At 30.3% G+C, this 21,275-nt stretch overlaps 1 protein-coding gene across 2 annotated transcripts in view; it reads right to left on the bottom strand.

The window, feature by feature from the left end:
* The window catches only part of PDZ-GEF (PDZ domain-containing guanine nucleotide exchange factor), a 658,157-nt gene that overhangs the window by 147,565 nt on the left and 489,317 nt on the right, over nt 1-21,275 (bottom strand). For both annotated transcript variants that reach the window (XM_075361266.1, XM_075361268.1), the window contains one exon: nt 10,516-10,591. In XM_075361266.1, the coding sequence (XP_075217381.1) occupies nt 10,516-10,591 (76 nt within the window). The remainder of the gene's footprint in view (nt 1-10,515; nt 10,592-21,275) is intronic.

Here is a 21,275-nt window from a genome sequence, read left to right as displayed (position 1 = left end):
ATTGAACGTGAGCTAAGACTTTCTCTTGACTTTATTTTTTCACTTAATATTTAATTAAAATTTTTCCATTAAAAACCTTTTCATATTTCAACCAATTTTTCTCGTGTACATGCTTTATATACTCCTGGGAGAGGAAATATATATATATTTGTTATGTGCGTCTGTATGTCACTGAACTCCTCCTAAACGGCTGGACCGATTTTGATGAAATTTTTTGTGTGTGTTCAAGGGGATTCGATAATGATTTAGATTCACAATTTGGTCCACTGGAAAATGTTTTTTTAATTATTTTTTTATTTATAAGTAGTTGTTGATTTTGGAATGTTTTACATTGGATCCGACCGACTGCGCTACCATCGCAGTATCGAATATTCAATATTATTCTATTTTAATTTTAGTTTGTCCCGACAGTTGGTGCTGCGATCAAATTGAGAAAAATATTTCGTAATTTTGTGTTATTATTGTGTTACAAAAAATCGCGAGAAAACAGTTTTTTAATAAATAAGAGCCTAATAAATCAGATGCAAATGTAAACAAAGGAAAACCAATCAGATTAATGCAAGATGGCCGCTGTCAAACACAACGATCAATCACAAAGAGCCCGTATGGCCGTTGCCAATGTAAACAAAATCACAACTGATTAAGTAACAAGTAGGCAGTACTGCGATCGCGTTTAGAATTGTGCGCGTATTGAGAAATATTATATTATTATTTATTGAAATAACGTTTTAAAGTGTAATTAAAAAATATACATTGTGCAAATTTTTAAGGTACAATATTGAAGTGAAAATGTTTTTTTAATTTATTTATGTGTTGTTGATCTTGGGATGGTTAAGGTTCACAATTGGGTCCGGTAGGCAGAGCTGCGATCGCGTTTTAGAAGTTTTTTTTTTTAATTTTTGATTTATCAGTCAAACCCGGTAGTTGGTGCTGTGATCGGATTCTAGGAATTTTTTTTATTTTGTTGCTTTTTCGCATATCAGTTACTTGCGTCGTAGCTTAGTGTTGTTCTTACATTAAAATTCGTATTTAGAGAATAGTTTGAATTAAATCCGATAGATAGTACTGTTCTGACAATTAGATTTATATACATTCTGAATTTTATAAAGTTAAAGGTGAAATTTTATAAGGTTCCGTAATGTTTTGTAAGTTTCTTAATGTTCAGTATTAATTGTAATGATTTTGCAGCCACAACACTTTTCGTTAAAAAATTATTTTCCACCGAATACTGTGATTAGAGAGTGGTATGAATTAAATCCGATAGGTAGTGCTGTTGTTTTGCCATTTGGATTTATTTACATTCTGACTATTATAAAGTGAAAGGTTAAATTTTGTTAAATTGCTAATGTTCAGTTTTTTAAGGTTTTATGAAACTTTCAATTGTCGTCATTTAATCTGTATGCATACTAAGATCTAGCAATAGCGAAGCATTGCCGAGTCTGCTAGAATTGCGCGCTTGTTGTGTCTGTGATGGTAGCGCAGTTTGCCGGATCCAATGTAAAACATTCCAAAATCAACAACTACTTATAAATAATAAATTAATTTAAAAAAAACATTTTCCAGTGGACCAAATTGTGAATCTAAATCATTCTCGAATCCCCTTGAACATACACAAAAAGTTTCATCAAAATCGGTCCAGCCGTTTAGGAGGAGTTCAGTGACATACACACGCACACAACAAATATATATATATATATGTATATATTTGCTAAAATTCAATACTTTGATGATGATGATGACGTCAAAAAACGAAAGTATTTACAAATTATGTGTGAAAATTTAATTTCTCGTTTAGATATCTTTTACTCGAGTTACTTACGGAAGATATTTGCAACAGAACAACCGAGAAATTTTCTCCACAAAAAAAATTACCATCCACTTGGACAATGACTCTTTATCTTTATTACTGTTAAAATTGTTTTTTTATTATTTATTATTACATTATTAACGGATACTTCAGTACATTTGGTAACGAATAAAGATTGAATTTAAAAACATAAGTAACAATGAAAAATAATTCAAAGGAAACTCAAAATAAATACAAAGGAATTTATCATCTTAAAATTTCCTTCTTTTATTGAAACCGGTTAATAAAAAAAGTCAAATTAAAACTGCCTTCATTCAGTTGCTTAGAATATTAATTTAAGAAAATATCGTAACACCTTTATTATTAGTCAATTCAACTAAATAAAAATATTATAGGTGTGATGTCATTAGTTAAAGATCCGGTAACGCAAACTGGTTACGAAATTAGCATAACGAAAATAAACTAATTTTTAAAAAGAAAGAAGGTGGAACAGTAACACGTGTTTTTCATGGCAAATCAACCGTGACATCCGGTTCCAAAATTTGGATCGTTCGAAAAGCATAACGAAACAACACTGGTAACACAAACACTAATTTAGCACTTAAAACGTTTTTTTTCCAAAATAAAATCCGTTCTCAGTGAGATATTGTATACATAAATAAAAATAAATGATTTGCTTAAAATAAATAAGTTTCTTATAAATTTATTTTTGGATTTTAAATAAAAGTACCGTATTTACACCACTATAAAATATTTTTGGATTTTTAACATCCGCAATATTAAATAAAAATTATTTCACACAATAAAATCATATTCTGACAAAAAAAAAAACGAAAAAAGTGTGTTAATTCTAAAACGCGAAGGAAAATGCTCTTTTTATAAATCTGATATACCTTTTATATAAAGAGAATACAGAAGTAAACGAACTGAAATGGAAAACAGAGACGAATTGTAAAATAAAACAAACAAACTGTATTATATTTTTTTCAAAATATTTACACAAAAAAGAATATACTGAAATTTCACAGTGCTTTCAATATTACGTTTACTCTAAAACAAGTAAAACCAAGCTGCATACGGAAAATAAAACACGAAACATATTAAATAAAAAAAACTTATTAACTTTTTAGACAGAATGTACGTAAACACATGTTGTTGCCATGGTGACATAAAATAACAGTAACTCATGAAAATTTACATATAAATTCAAACTTAGAATAGAGTTAGTCGTCAAAATGTCAAAGTAAACTGAAATTTCAATAAAAATATATACGTAATTGCAATAGGTTTAATATGTATTGATGAAAATATAAAAGTTATTAAGATATATAGAATTTAATGGAATTTGAAGTTTACAAGAATCCCCGTACATTATTATATAACGTAAGACTGCAGAAGAAGAATGAGTTTACTATATTTTGATATCAAAATGCGATATTAATTTTATATTTATTATAACATGCAAATAATTTACGTAGTATAGAAGATTAGATGACGAACCGGACAGATGAACCGTTCAGAAAACTGTCATACAAACATATCAACGGACACCCATACCTCTTTGCTTAAACGAAATAGTTTAATCTGATTTTATTAAACAATTCAATCAATTTTTTTTTGTACAAAAACAGAGAGAAATGATGAAAATAAAAAAAGAAACCCGTCCCTAACACTGCACTTTTTTATTTATTTGAATTTAAACATAACCACAGATAATAAAACAAAAATCGAACGAAATAAACAATTTTAAAACTTTGACTAATTTATCGAATAAATTAAACCCTATACATTTCGTTATAATTGTTAACTAAAATTTATCAATTTTTAAATTTAAACAAACATGTAATACACACGTGGACCCGTGCGAAAATTTCGCAACATGAAAAAAAAAGCTGTTCAATGATCGAAGAATTCACTTTTACTTATTTAATATGAAATGTTGCAATCTGTTCAACTAGTGAAGAATCTCCCTCTCAAACCTTCTCCCTCCCACGGCCCAATGAGAAGTATAAGTCATATGTACAACAAAAACCATATATATGCATGGCGACAGCAGTGCGTCGCTGACGATTGGACGCATCAATGGGCCGGTGAAACAAGAGTAAATAACGTTTTCCACTTTCAACACTTTTTTATTTTTTCTTTTCATTTTAAATCTGTTTGATGCACACCTGTGCATAATTCTCTATCCAGCAATATTACATTTATAGGCGTTTATATTATTGACATCTTGTAAATGGTACAAAACTTTCCTTACCATATTATATTTTACTAGCTGCAGGGCATGCCTACGATATGCCTCCGCAGCTAACTCCTCCGGGCGAGTTGCCCTGGCGGACGGCGTCTCAGAATGGGATTATTAGGTGTCCAAAACTGATTACCTCTTGTGCAAAAATATTTTTTTTTTTATGATGAAAATTGATCAAGGAAAAGCGAAAAAATATCAGCAAATATTCCCTATTAAATTTGGTTTAGATCGGTTTAGGCATCTTTTAAAGATTGCAGACTCTCTACATTTTCATCAAGATCCATAATATCCTTATGCAAATTCACTCACAACTTTATATTTGAGCTTCAAGCTCAAATATAAATTAAATTTACTTATTTATTATTTATGTATTATACTGTGTATTCAGTTGACTAAAAAAATTATTGTAATAAGAAGCCAACCTTCCGACAAAATATCAATAGAATTTGATGACCAAAAATGTTGAATAATATGCCACCTTGGTTCAATACCTCGGATAGGTTTAATTATTCTAAATATTTTATTACTCGCAGTTCCATTCAAATAAATAAAAAAAATTTATTTGGTTTATAATATAAGTTATTCTAATTATGATTTTTGAAGTTGTAATTCATACATGTAAAACATTACTGGATTAATTAATTATGTATTCGTAATAAACACATGTTGAGTCTTTGAAGGATGGATCAAGACTGACTAACAATAAAGCATTAGATAAATTCATTTAATAAGAGTAAAAAAAGTGAGAATTTATAAAGAGTAAGAAAAAAAGTGAAAAATTGTTATTTTTACAAATAAAAAAGGAGGGAATGAAACCAGTCTTAAAACAAATAATCGATTTTATGAAGAAAAACAATCACATAAAAAAATATATATATTATTAATATATATTTCGCGTATATATCGATATATATGCGATACATCGATATACAATAATAAAAAACAAGTATACACTTAACCACCACGAAACACGTACTAACGAATCGGGATTTTCCGCCAGTGATCGGTACATTCCGGTGCTAAGCTAAGGGGGGCGCACACTCATACAGATGCCCTTTGTATGGTAGGATAAAGAGATAATTGAATTTTTGTTATCACACTTTTAATAAATCCGGAAACAAACTAAATGTATTTTTACGATAAATTTTTTTATGTACTCGTACATAAAGCAAAGTAGAAAAAATGTATACGTCCATGGATTTTAAAATCTTTATAAACATAAAATAAATTTACGTACGCTTTAATAACTAGAAACCTTAGCTACATCGACGGATAATAAAGAACAATAGAAAATAATCCTTCAAAGAAAAACCTTAATTAGTAAAGCATGCTTTTGTTAATTATTAGAAAATCTTATGTGGAAAATATGAAATTTAGAAATAAAATTTAGATAGAAACATTTCATTTGCATTCTCAGATATCATCCTCATTCATCTTCTGAAGTAATACCTTACGGTGGTTCCGGAGGCTAAACAAAAAAAGAAAGAAAGAAAATTTAGAAGAAAAACACATTTTTTTTTTAAATGCCTTGAAAAAAAAATGGACGAGATGAAAATTCTTTGGAAAATTTGCAAACGAGGAAATTCTTATAACACGTTGGATTAAAAACAAGATCATTAAGATATGTGAACGAAGAAATTTCGAGTAATTAGTGCTAATAATTGAATTAAATGAAGTACCTTTAAATTAAGTATAGTAGCTTTAATATACTCAATTACAATCAAATAATTTTTATTACGTAATTTTTTTTCTTTTCTTAATAATACAATGGTGAAGCTATTTGAGAAACACTCTATCGTCCGTGCGAGGTAAACTTCTAATTTACAAATATTGTTAGTTTACAATGATCACTTATTAGGGGAAAAGTTTTTAACTGCAAATAAATTTCACGGAATGTTAATTATCCTCCATCCTAAAATAAAAATTTATTTTATTGAAACGATCAATTTACACTTGCAAACTACAGATAATAGTTTTTAAAAAAGAGAATCACTGATGTACCTAAGAGAAGCTTTGCTCCTTTCGAATAACTTAAAGTAAGGTTCACGATTACCGTTCGATTATCAAAAACGAAACGTGAATAAATACCTTATTCATAACGTCGGTAGAATTCACAGCAACATTAAATTTTTCCATTCATCTAAGTACACAAACGGTTTACTTTCCTTATACACATCGTATTCATGTAAAACTTAATTTAAAGTTACACTTCTTACAGCGTTTTAGCATCTAAAGACTTTCTGTCTCCTGAATTTTACATAATTTATTTTTCAGGTAGATAATTACGAGACACGGTAGAGTGATCATACAGTCGCCAAACCAAATAGTTCAGCTTTCTAGAAATGACAATTAAATTTGTAAAAAATATTTTAATAAGGATAATTTTCTGTATGAGAATTGTGTAGGATAGTACTGCTAGATCACGCCTTCGGGTAATAGTGGGCGTGGCACCAAGCACTTTGTTTAGTCCGAGCAGCAATGTCTTTTACAACCCACCGAGTTGATCTAATGGTGAACGCGTCTTACCAAATCAGCTGATTTGGATGCCGAGAGTACCAGCGTTCAAGTCCTAGTAAAGGCAGTTACTTTTTTAAAGATTTTAATACTAAATCGTGGATACCGGTGTTCTTTGGTGGTTCTTTCTTTCTTTTTCCTGTTTAGCCTCCGGTAACTACCGTTTAGATAATTCTTCAGAGGATGAATGAGGATGATATGTATGAGTGTAAATGAAGTGTAGTCTTGTACATTCTCAGTTCGACCATTCCTGAGATGTAAGGTTAATTGAAACCCAACCACCAAAGAACACCGGTATCCACGATCTAGTATTCAAATACATGTAAAAATATCTGGCTTTACTAGGACTTAAACGCTGTAACTCTCGACTTCAAAATCAGCTGATTTGGGAAGACGCGTTAACCACTAGACCAACCCGGTGGGCTACATTCATCATCTAAACGGTAATTCCCGGAGGTTAAACGGGAAAAGAAAAAAAAATAAGATCACGCCTTCGGGCAACAGTGACCGTGGCACCAGGCAGTTTGTTTAGTCCGAGCAGCAATGTCTTTTATGCAAGAACAACGCGTCTTTATTATTGCGAGTTACTGCTAATCGAAATCGTAAGCGAAGTGTCCAGAAGATTTTTTTAAATGCTTTTCCAGCTGCTAATGCGCCAAAAAAATTCACTACATGTCGTTTATTTAATCGTTTTCGGGATACAGGTAGTGTGCATGACCGTAAACAAACCGGTGGTCCAAGTGTTTTAACTGACGACAGTCTGCAGACGATAAATGAAAACACTTCGTTCTCCAAAAAAAATCTCTTCGAAAACTTTCTAACCAGATTGGGCTATCTTACGGAAGTGTTCATAAGGCTACTAAAGTTCTAAAATTACAACCGTATCGGATTAACGTAAGTCATCGGTTTCAAGAACCGGATAAGGAGAAACGAATGCAGTATTGTCGGTGGTTTAGAAGTTTCATTAGAAATGACATATCTGTTCTAGAAGAGGTTTATTTAAGCAATGAAGCTTGGTTTCATCTTAGGAAATATGTTGAGAATATGAACTTCAGAGAACCCACATGTGTTCCATGAACAGTCATTACATTCGCGAAAAATTGGGGTGTGATGTAACTCGTCGGAGAATTGTCGGGCCTATCTTTTTTTCGGAAACCATCACAGCTGAACGGTATCAAGAAATAATCACGCACTTTGCTACATCCTGATGAACGTGATTGCTGGCTACAACAAGACGGAGCAACTGCACATCCGGCGAGCAGTAGTATGCAATTTCTCGATGACCGGATAATTTCTCGTGGTCTATGGCCTTCTCGTTCACCGGACCTGAGTCCTCCCGATTTTTATCTGTGGGGATATTTGAAAGATGTAATCAAACAACCCGCATACATTTGATGAACTTAAACAAGATATTGAGGACTGCATATCAAATATCAATGTTGCTGAAAAAGGTCGCACACAATATAAGAAAACGCGTTGACGCATGTATTGAAAATCATGGTGGACATTTCCAGCACTTATAACTTGTAAGTAATACTTTTGTAAATGTTAATATCATTTTGTAAATTAATAAAATGGCTTTCTAAAAAACAATATGTTGTCATTTGGTATTTTTTTTAACCTCCAGGACCACAGTTAAGTACTGTTTCAAAGTATGAGATGAATGACAAATTTTTTAGCATGTAAAAATGCTATTCCTGACTGGGATTCGAACCCGGGACCTGCGGATGAAAGGCCGAGACGCTGCCACCGCGCCGCGGAGGCCGGCGGCGTTGTAATTTGGGTTGCGCGACTTACGATCACCCGTTATTATATTCACTCAAACATGAATTACAGTGTCTGGTATCTGTACCAAATATCTTTTAACTCCAGTTCGTAAAAAAGAAATTTCGAAATAAAGGAATACTTATAAATAGGTCTTCGGTTTACCGATGGCTGGATGTAATTACGCATTCTATATATTATATACTGATCATTATTACGTATTCGTTGGACTTGAAAATTATATTATTATCTGAATATGGTTTTATCATGTACCATTAGAATATTATTGTAGACTGAAACTGTGGAAATAAAACATTACTACTACAACATGAGATCTTATCAAAAACAACAGGAAATATAATAAAGAAACTATGAAAATAAATAAATTTTACAATTAAAATAAAATAAATATTAATAACGTATGGAAATATGAAAATATTAAAAATATTTCCATGTTGCATCACCATAGTGATACAACGGAACATATCACTAATACACTTATCTAATACAATGGATAATATTTATTAGTAAATGCACCAAATAATTTATTAGTAATGTAAATGCACCAAATTTAACTTGAATTTTTAATTATACAACTTCATTTTGTACAAGGACATTTATTTATTTTTCAGTTTATTACATCACGGTTAAAGCAATAAAAAAGCGATTTAATATTGTAATAATTTTTTTTTTTAATTAAGATTATTTTAATTACACTTCGACAGCGACATAAAAGTACACAGATATTTTAATACACAAGAGATACTGCAGCCCTTTGAATGTGGAATTATTCAGGAATTTATACGAAGTATTAAAGCCAGAGGTATAAGATTTATTTACAAACTTCCGTTAAGTTTTTGAGCTCTTGTGTAACTTATATTCTCGTAACGCGAATACCTTTAAAAAGCTGGCAGTATGAAATTTCTTTCACAAAAGAAAAAAAGTATGTCACCTGAAAGGGGTTCCTTTTGTTATTACAATGCATAGCAAATAAAATGAGAATAAAAAAAAAAATTACCTGCTGTGACAATTTAATAAGAGAATTACATTTTCAACTGCTAATTGAATATATTTTTTTGTTTCACATCACGCAAAAGCAAAATAAAGTGAAATGTTATAGATGATTTTTATTAAAGACGATTTTATTCACTTTAGGCCCAGAATTACTAGAAACACGAACGATTACTTGTATAATACGTGTCTTAAAATACGAGTACATAAAATTTATATTATATTAACATTAACGTAAATATCAGGAGAGATCAAAAGGCCCGACCTCGATAAGAAATTCAGGCATAACGCCTGGTGTATATATCTACCAAACCGGGTATATCCCGGGCTGGTCAACGGGCAGCCCCTCACATTGAACCAAAGATACCCTGAACGATAGGATCCAGTATCTTCAACGAAGAACTGTAAAAGGATCAGATCTACACCTATAAATGGAAAATAGGAGAGATAAAAAAAAAGAAAGTGGATAAATAATGAAAAAGAACAGTAAGTATATCCTCTAAGATAGCTCAAGGGTGACCTTCCAGGGAGTTGGCACCGTTCGATCTGCTCGCAATCCCTCGAGATTTCGAAACATTTTTACCCGCATGGATGTATCACATTAAACAATGATTTTTTTACGATGAGGAGATTAAAATAATAATAAACAAATTTTTCATTAGAAATTAATAAGCCATCCGAGAAGAGATGCGCGATTATTAAAGAAAAACCTCGTCCATTCTCGGAATTGTGTGGTATATAGAAAATCCGAGTAATTAATCCGAGTAAACGGATCAGTAACAACGCCAGTGAAGGTGAAAAAATTGAATTAACTATAGATATAAACTGAAGATATAAAGTTATTAAAAAGACGAATGAAATCGTAGGATTTCAATACACAAGATTTTCACAATACGTAAGAGATTTGTTAATCTACTTGAATTTTTATGGATTAATAAATAAACAACATCCGCGCCGGAAAATTTAATTAAAAAAATTAGCATTTAAATAAGCAAGTACTTTCAAACAGTAATAGGATAAATATTATTCAAGTATATTAACAAAAGTTTTCACAATAAATAGAGGTTTTTGTACTAAAGTGTGTGAGCACGCACACGCGTACCTCATGTAATCTTATAAGTGAATTAAATAGAAGAATTTAACTGTACAGTAGAAAAATACTAAAACTCACCACTATCATCCCGGAAGGTTCCAACACGAAACATTCATTTGGTCTTCTGGCACTACCCCCCGTCCGCTTGCCAAAACTGAAAAAAAATCAATTAAAAATGTTATTTAAAACATTGAAAAAATGCGATGAAATTAATAAATATATATATAAATGTATATAATAAATGTATATATATATATATAAATATATATACACACACACACATTTACACTTTGCTGATCTTTTACTTTAACATTAAAAATCTTTCATCCAATTCTTGATAATTATAGGATATTTTATATTGGATATTTATATCCAATATATAATTATATATGATAATTATATATTCTTGATAATATATAATTATATATATATTAAAACACATGAGGTCTGTTCATAAAGTAATGACACCGGTTCAGAAAAACCTTTTATTTACAATCTAATTAATTATACATGGACTCTATCACCTTTGAAACAGTTCCCTTGGGAAGCCACGCAACGCTTCAAACGGTTATCCAACTCTTCATAGCAGTGTTGGAACTCAGAAATCGGAATATCCTTCAGATAGTGGGTTACAATTTTTTTAAATGTTTTTTACTGTTCCAAAATGGTGTCCTTTGTTGTGTTTTTTAAAGTCGGGAACAGGAAAAAGTCGCAGGGACTCAAGTCAGGTGAATAAAGTGGTTGAGGAACTACAAGAATGTTTTTCTTTACCAAAAATTCATTAATTGAGGATGCACTATGACAAGGTTGATTGTCATAATGCAGCATCCAGTTGTCTTTGATGGCTGGTTTCACATGGACAACTTTTTTCTGCAGTCTTTAAGAATTTCTCGGTAAACATATTGATTTATAGTCTGTCCTGTAGGCAAAAACTCCTTACGGACAATGTCATTACATCAAAGAAATAAATTAGCATGGTTTTGATTTGCTCATTTTTGCTGTTTTGAAACGTGGCGAGTTTGAAGTGGGCTACTCCTTGTTCTGGTGTTTTGTTTCTGGATCGTACTTAAATATCCAAGATTCATCACCAGTAATAACATTTTTAGAGAATGAGGATCAGTTTCAATTCGCCTTAGAAGATCGCGGCACACTTCCGCCCTGTTATTTTTCTGTTCAACAGTGAGATTTTTTGGGACCAATTTTTCACAAACATTTTTCATGACCAATTCGTTTGTCAAACTTTAATGGACTGTGGTATGATTCAAATTCAATTGTTCTGAAATCATTCTGCCAAGTAATCGCCGATCGTACCTTATCAAGTCTCTGATTTGCGCAACATTTTCGTCATTTTTTGACGTTAATGGTCTTCCAGAGCGTAGATCGTTCGCAACTGATTTCCGGCCATCTGAAAATTCTGTAGACCACCTAAAAACTTGGGCTGTTGACAGAGCGTCATCTCCATACGCCCTTTTCAAATCTAAAAAGGTTTCAGTAGCATTCTCACCGTGTTTAACACAAAACTTGATTGCACGTTTTTTTTTTGTTTTTTCTTTATTACCCTTATTAAACACCCGAGGAGCAACCGGCACCCGCCTAACGGCAATACCTTCATTGCTGCCGAGTGTCGTGACAGAAAATTGCCCACCCTGACTCAGCTCCTTTAGAGCCGCCCATCGGGGTCTCCCGTGGGTCATCAGAACATCCCTCCCGACTCCCTCTTCTGGGTGGCCGAAATGTTCCTCACCAGGGGGAGCTACCCTTCCGTCCATACTCTATAAGGATTCGGACATGCGTTTCACATGTCCTTCCCCTGTCTCATGCCCTCACATATCTCAAGGGTCACCCATGCCATCATCAGAGGCACCCCGCCACCACACTCTTGCATGTGAGGGAGCCAAGGGGGCGATTGCACAACGTTGCCCGTAATTATTTTCACTAATTTTTGTAACGCATAACAAAAACTCGTTTCACAAAAAGTTTGTTTACGTCTTACGTGACAACAACAGACTAAACATATTAATACCTAATATAAATCAGCTGTTCATATAACCATATATTTACTAGTAACTTTACAGTGTTTCCACTTAGGCTGCCAAAAAAAAAGATAGTCTCATTGCTTCATTTATAGACCTCGTATATATGAATCAAGTTATTTCATAGTTTCAATTTCCAAGTTTTTTTTATTGTTACACAAAATAAAGTTTCACAAAGTTATAAAAAAAAGTATAATTAGAAAAACCTTTTTAAGGAAAATTATTACTATTTATAGCCTACATTATTAATTAATAATACATATAATTAATTATTTATGTATAATTAATAATATAGATTATTTAATCTATTATAAAACACACACAAAATATATTAACTGTTCTTTTTAAAATACAATTTTAAAAATATAGTTAATTTTTACCAAGAAGAGGAAACTAAATTTAATTTAATACACAACATATATCAAATAGGTAGAGCAATTAATGCCATTTTCAAATGTCATATTGTGATATTTTCATATAACACACTCAATTCGTCTTTATAATAATGATAATAATAATACTTTTCTTTTAGAGGACAAAATAATTTGACTTGACTTTTTAATTTCGTTATTTCTATTCATATATTTTTACTAGTTCAATAATTATCAATAATTTTAAAGGTTAAATAAGCTACCTTTAAATATTATTATAATTATGAACATGGATTACTAAATAATTCTAAGTTTAAAAAAACCGAAGGTATATGAGAAGAAGATTTAACAATACATTAAATACACAAGTATAATTCTATTAAAAGAATTCGGGAAACGTAAGATTAGAAAAGAGAAAAAATGAGAAGAGCAACGGTAAAACTGAAACCATCTATTTAAAAAAAAGGATTCGATCAGGGAAAAATACTTATAAAACTAGTTCACAAGACCGTCAATTTTAAAAAACACAGATACTGGAAATACCTTCAAAATAATTTTCTGTGGAAATAAAAAGAAGCAAATATTAAAAAAGGGGTGCGACAGGGCTGTATATTGTCTCCATATTTGTTCAAATTACATATACAAGAGCCCATCTATCGATAAAATCAGAGAGGAAGTGAATATAGGTAAAGAAGATCCAGGGAGACAGAGATGACATTTTCAGACGAAACAGCTGGAATTTCAGAAAGCGAAGAGGACGTGCAACGAATTTTAACTGTTATAGATAAGATACTGAGAGAAGAATTTCAAATCTGTATTAACAGTCATAAAACCAAAATACTGGTATGTACTAAGAACAGGACGAATAGAACAACAGTAAAACCGAGAGGTGAGACTATTCAGCAAGTAGAAGAGTTTAAATATTTAGGAACAGGCGATGGAAGAAACAACAAAGAAATAATGAGTAGAATACACCAGGGAAAGAACGCTTTAACATAAAGAAAACCCTTTTTACAGCAAATAATGTAAGCCTTCAGTTGAGAAAATAATTACGGAGAACATTTTTGTGGAGTATTACAGTGTATGAGAGTGAGTCGTGGGCAATTTGGAGGAGAGGAAAAGAAAAGACTTTTGGCTTTTGAAATTATGGTGTTACAGAAGGATGATGAAGATAAGTTGGATGGAAAAAGTGTCAAACGAGGAAGTATTTAAGAAAGGTAATGAAGAGAGAAGCCTTTTGAAACAATTAAAAAGAAGAAAAGCTCAGCTAATAGTACACATTTTTAGGGACCAGGGTCTGGTTAAGAGGATGATAGAACAGATGGAAGGGAGAAATTGTAGGGGAAGGCCTCGGTTGGAGTTCATAAAACAGATAATGGACGATATAAACTGTGATTCTTACTGAGAGCTAAAGAGAAAGGCTGATAAGCGAGAAGAGTGGAGAGCTACTGCCAACACCAGCCTAAGGGCTATTAACCAAAGAAGAAGAAGATATTGGGAACTGGATAATTCATAAAAGAATTCAATAGATGAAACTATCTAGATGTAGATACAGAATAAACTTTGAAATCTGAATGGTTATAAAATATAACTGATTAGCAATATTTCATTAATAATTCATTTCATTTATTGATGGTCTAATCCGATTAGTTAATTACAAAAAAAAACACAGTAAAAATCATATCAATTTGCATAAAATACTAACGTAAACCACAAAAACAGTCCTTTAGAAAAAACAAAATTAATAAAGTCTCATTATAGTAAACAATACATTGTTAATATTATTATCATAAAAACAATGATACAATAAACAAAAATTATAGTTTACTTTACGCCCATTATAATAATACTAATAGAAGGTGATAAAAAAAGTTGTTTTTTCCAAGCACGAAACAGGATAAACAACTGGAAATATTTACGAATACTTTCATAATTTTATGACTAAATAAGAATTTAACAATGAAGGCTAAGTTTTTTGTTTTTATTATTAAACAACAGCATTTATCCAAATTAACAAAACGCTCAACGCTGCTTAAATCTGAGGTCGAAAGGAACCGGTTTATTAAAAGTATACATTCAATCTCTGATATTTTATTATTCAATTATTATTTTTTTTTTTTTTGTAATTCTAATTTACGATCTTAGATGCGCATTTTCATACATATTTTAAAGAGAATGATAATTAAATGAAATGTTGGATGAAAAAATCCTTCTGCGAATCATAACTAAACCAATTAAAAATCAACTTGCGGATTACTAAATCAAATGACGTAATGAAATTTCAAGATAGAACTTGATTACAACTAAATACAAAGTTGTGTTCACAAAAGAAAAAGTAGTTTATCGCCTGACCAGGACACAGTTTTGTTTTTTTTAAATCGATTGATTTTTGCCAAACCTTATATACATATATATATATATTCTTAATACGTAGTTTACACCAGTGATAATGTTTATACGCGTAAATTTCATATTGTTTTATGTAATTGTTTTAAGTATCTTTTTTATGTGCAATATATAAAATTATATGTTGTGGTTATTATACGTGTGTTCTGTTTATAGGAGTTGATTCGCAAAAATTGATTCTGTGGTTGTTTACTACAACTGTCACATTCTTGTCGCTAAGTAAATTTTAATAGTTACTCCGTACGATTTAAATTAATCGTACGTAACATATTGTCCATAAACCTAGGTGACTGTTAATCTGTACGAGACATTTGATAATTTCACTTTTGATCGGCCGAGAGGAGTGTGCGCAATAGGCTGATATAACACGTGTGAAACTGTCATGTTTCTATCGTAGACAATCGGCCTAGTTCTAGAGTAGGTCTATATATTTTAAAACAATCATCTCTGATATTTTTTATATGTTTTAAATAAGGTTCATACTAAATAAGTAATGTATGGCCCAACGGGTTGGTCTAGTTGTGAACGCCTCTTCGCAAATCAGCTAATTTGGAAGTCGAGAATTTCAGCGTTCAATTCCTGGTAAACACAGTTACTTTTATACAGATTTGAATACTAGATCGTGGATACCGGTATTCTTTGGTGGTTGGCTTTCAATTAACCATAAATCTCAGAAACGGTCGACCTGAGACTCTACAAGACTACACTTCACTTACACGTACCATCGTACGATGGTAATTCTCGGGGGCTAAACAGGAAAAAGGAAGGAAGTTATGTATGACGTTACGTTAAAATATGATGTCATCAATACAACGATGCACGCGTAATATTTTATCAGCGTGAAGGAAAATAACATACAAATGAATCACAAATCAAAATACAATATTCAGACTATGTTCTAAATATTTCGTTGAATAAATTAAAGGACGCGTTTGACTCGGTAGACAGCGACACATAAGGTAAATAATAAGCTCTAAAAAAATCTATTGTAAGAATAATTTCCATATTATTTGAAAATAAGTAGTTAATCAATTTTAACCGATTTAAAAAAAATTGTTTCGTCACCCTGATCAACGAATTAATACATTAGTCACTTACTTATCTTAATTTTCATTCACTAAATTTGGTCAAATGATTTACTGAAATAGAATTACCAACTGATTTTCAGGGCAAAGAAAGTAAATTAATATAAATAAAAAAATAATAATGTATTTCAGGTAATAAGTATTTGCAAATAAAATTGTTACAATAAACTATGCGTATTTCTTCGTTCATTTTCCATCGAACTTACCCCTAAGATATCCTACACATTAACGTTGGTATATATATATATATATATATATATATATATATACACACACAAGGAAATCATCTACTATTCTAAACATATCCACGTTTTAAGTGTCGGAGAAATTTATTCGAAAAAACATTTTTAATAATTCATTCCTTAAATTTTTATTTCGTTAAACAATATTTTTAAAACGGTTTCGTAATCATTAATTTACAGATTCGTGATCCTAAGAAGGTAAAATTAAATTAACCTTTTTTTTTTTTTAAATTAGCTGTCGGACCACATTTCGGCGAGGAAAACAAGGAAAAATTTTAATAGGTAATTATTACGACTCTATAACTTTTATTATGCTTCAATTGACTTCATAAAAAAAATTACATCAAACCACAATATTACCATAAAATAATAGAGAAAAATATTACATAATAATAAAACCGTATTTAAGCTAATGATCGTATACGTAATAAATTTATATTTTATGAAATAATTCAAATAAACGCTACGTGAAAGTTTATTACTGATTACATAAGAGATGGTTTTGCAAATAAAAGTGAATAAATATTATACTACCAATGAATTAGTAAAATAGAAATACGTATGACAGTAATACATTAACAAGAACCCCAGACTATACCAGGAATAAAGTGGTAGTTAAACATTCGATCTCTATAATTACACAATATTATCTAATTTACCCACAACTATTTACATTAATGTTTTTTTTTTTTTTTAGATCGTATCAAGAACTGAGATCATTAGCGACTACACTGCAGTAGCTGACTAGTTATAAATTTTCAGACCCTATCCGGAAATTAAACCTGGAATCTCCTCCAATATTTAGCACTATAACAAGCAAGTTCGCAACCTTCTGCACAACCGAGTTGATCCGTTATATTTTTTTATTAATATTAAATTTATAAACTACTCGTTTATATTAAAAAAAATCTGATGTAGACACTACATGACTTCCTTGTAAGTCTATTAAATTACATATATAAATTTTTGCTCCATTTCATTTGAAAGTGAGATACGATCCTCCAATTTTTTAATAAAAATGGACAGTTACACAATTGCTAAAATATTAGGTTTTATTAACATCAAATATTTACCTGAAATATTAGATTAGAGTAAAAGTCCCTTGATTACTTTTTACTTTCTTGTTTACTAAATAATCCAATAATAAAAACTGATTATTCTACACCGAAAGGTCAAAATAAATATTTGTAACCAGTATACAGGAGTTCACTAAACGGAATAGTTTAATTATTATTAAATATTATTACACGACGCACCAGAAATCTTGTACATATTACGCACAAGTAAAAACAAATTTTTAACAATCACTTTAAACTGAATACAATTCAAAAATATATTTTATTTTCTCCCAAATAATTAAATAAAATGATTTTTTTTTTAAATAAATGTAAAATTTTTATAAGAATTTGCTAAGAAAATCAAAAATAATACCAGTCTAAATTACAACTTTCAATTAATATGAAATAATCAGATGTTTCACCAAATCTACTATTTTTATTTTATTTTACTTCTAATTTTATTTCACTAATAATTTTTTTCTTTTGTTATCAATGAATTATTACTGACTGTAAATTTTTTTTTAAGAATCAAGTGTTAATAATTATTACATAAATATATTTAAATTAAAAAGAAAGAAAAATAAAATAAATAAAAAATAAATATATAACTTAAAAAAAAAATAAATAAAAAACAGAAGATGAAGTCTGATGCGAACCGATGCCTTTCCTTTAAGATCCAAATGTTTCATTAATTAAAATGTTAATTTTAATTGCAATCAAAAAGTGAAGTGCACAATTAGATGTTACAACAGTGCTAAATCGAAAATTTCAACATCCTACCGCTAATTGTTTTTAAGTTTTGCAAGATACATACATAAGTATAGACGTCACGCCGAAACTAATCAAAATGGATTCAGGAATGGACAAAATAGATATTTCCGTTGAAATATGAAAACCGAAATTTTTCGTGATTACAATACTTCCTTACTTCGTATAAGGAAGTAAAAATAATGTAAGTACAAAAATTATACTGAAAACAATGAAAGGTGAATCTAATTTCGGAACCACTCTCCAGATTAGTACAAATCCAAAGAAGAAAAAAAAGTTAAATTTAGAGGCTCTTTTTGAAATCAGTAATTTTTTTAAAAATTAACCCCGAACAATGAACATTATAAAGAATATTTTGACACTTCAGAAATGTAAATAAGATGAAATTATCTGATGTTTGCTAAATTTTTGCACATGTCGTTCTTTATACCGTGTAGAAAATGGAGCGAGTAGCTTACGAAAAAAAGTTATCTTTGCAAGTAAATGTTTTTGCGTTATTTTCCTTTTCAGAGTTAACAGTTAAAATTAAAACAGATAAAACTTACTTCAGGTTCCGAGTTGTAGAAATAATATTATTAAGGCAGAAAAGAAAATCTGGTAAAATATTTGGGGCATGAGAGAAGTTTTTCTCACACCTACGTGGAAATGTAATGAGAAAAGTGATACGGATGTTGAATTAGCTTTTATAGAAGGTGGTAACGGTGACCGTGCCTTTACCGATTGTAGTTCTTTATCGGTTACATCTACTAGAAAGGGGTGGCCCTTTCTAGATCAATACAGGCACAGTTACTACAATGATGATAACGGGCCCATAACCACTGTACTTTAAACCTCTCCCGGGTTTAAATCCCAGAGATGTTTGTTAAGCACGCTACAAAATTTAAAATTACTACTAATTTAATTAAATTAAAATGACTTTAAAGGAATTAATCATATGTAATTATAACCCGATTAAAAAGTCTACATTGTCAAACGGATACAATAAGTGTGTATGTGTGTGTACGCGTGCAAAAAAAGAAGGGGAAAAGAAGGGGAAAAAGGGGGAAATAAAAATTCTAAACTTTAAAAAATTATTAATTTTTAAATAACTTTTAAAAAATTGACAAAACTTGACAAATACTTTCCTGGTAGTGGTTATTTATTCTTATATAGTGGAAAAATAATGATACACGGAAAAATTGACCTAAAATGTCTTATTTTAGGTGGGGTAATATAGTATAATGTTTTATTGTAAAATTATCGTTACGTTTTTAAATAAACCAAAAAAAAAATTTAATTACAAAAAATTGGTATTTTTTAATTTGTTCTACTCCCACACCAATAAAAAACATCTTCTCAAGAAAATGTTCACGTTTACTATGTTAAATGGTACAAATTAAAAAATAATTTCACTGAAAAATGTTTACAACCAATAAAAGGTTACTTAAGATTTCTTTACAGGGTATGGAGGTGAATTATGATGAAATGTTATTATAATATTATTATTATTAGAAGTATAATAAACCAAAAAGATTTTAAAAAAGCCGACATTTTTAAAGATTAATCGGCTATCCCATCCCCAATATTGTCTCAAATTATTTTTTGATTCATTTGCATTACGAGTATGTCTAAGAAGACAAAAAAAATTTCGGTTAAAAAATATGAAATATATAAAAAGATAGCTTTTCGATTTTTGGTGAAGGGGGAATTTTTGGACAATTTTTTTCTCAAAATGGTAAGATAAACATGTGCGCATGTACCGAGATTAATATAAAGTGTGGTTATGTTTGCGAAATTTTGAGAAAATTTACCTCCAAAGAAACTACCTACACTACCCCTTAGAGATATTGACCCCAAAATTTTTCCAACAAACTGCGCTATATTCACGAGTCTCTGAACAAAATTTCATCGAAATCAATTCATCCAGTCAAAAGTTATTAAGCTTGAAACACGCTAATACACAGGTACACAGAGACTGGCATCTCTTTTTTTTTTTGTTTTTTTGGGATCCAGGGTAATGAAACGCCGAGAAACGCAAAATAAAACCATATCCTATGTTTGACTTATTATCATACTTTCCGTCTTGCATCATAGCTCTAGAACCAGGAAACTAAAATTTACACACCGATTTCATTTCATATTGCAGAAAGAAACCTGGAGAAAAAAACTGGTATAGGGATATATCTTGAAACTTGATTAGGTGGCTTCCATTATTCAATATTTATATAAAAATACAAAGTTACCGTAAATACTTTTTGATTAACTGTATTTTATCGTTCAACGTATATTTTTTTTGTCAATTGCCTGTTGGATTTGTACGGTTATATTGATGTACAAACAACCGTAAAAGTGGAGGTTAACTACCACCCTCTTTAACGAGGAAATATTTTAAATCAATTTTTTCTTTAAATGACAAAAATGTTTTTCAAACATTGTTAATATTTCTATTCCATTCAACGGTTTATATAAAAATTAATAATTTTATTTGAATTTAATTCATGAATTTCAGGCCATTAATTAAAAATTGAAAACTCCAACCGAAGAAAACAATTAACCGAATCCTAATTAGTGGTACTCTTTTTAATATTTACCTTCGAGAGGTTTATTATGTTTACATTAAATACCATTAAAAATAAATTTTCTTTTAACAGTCGAGTTATATCTTTATTAATCTTAGTACACTTTTCTGTTTTCATACTTACTTCATTTAAATTTACATCACATTAAAAATAAAATCTTTAGTTATTCAGATTACGACAATGATGAATTAATGACAGCGACGTTGTTAATTGATTAGAAAATATCTTACAAATTTTAAATATTTTAAAATTTAAATAATGTCTCCATAACGGTGGAGACATTTACAATGACAGGACGTTAAGTCGATACATTTTTA

The sequence above is a fragment of the Lycorma delicatula genome, chromosome 3 (assembly GCF_047948215.1).
Source record: "Lycorma delicatula isolate Av1 chromosome 3, ASM4794821v1, whole genome shotgun sequence".
Classification (NCBI taxonomy): domain Eukaryota; kingdom Metazoa; phylum Arthropoda; class Insecta; order Hemiptera; family Fulgoridae; genus Lycorma; species Lycorma delicatula.
Note: the sequence above shows the minus strand (reverse complement) of the source record. Positions and strands in the feature narration are given on the sequence as shown.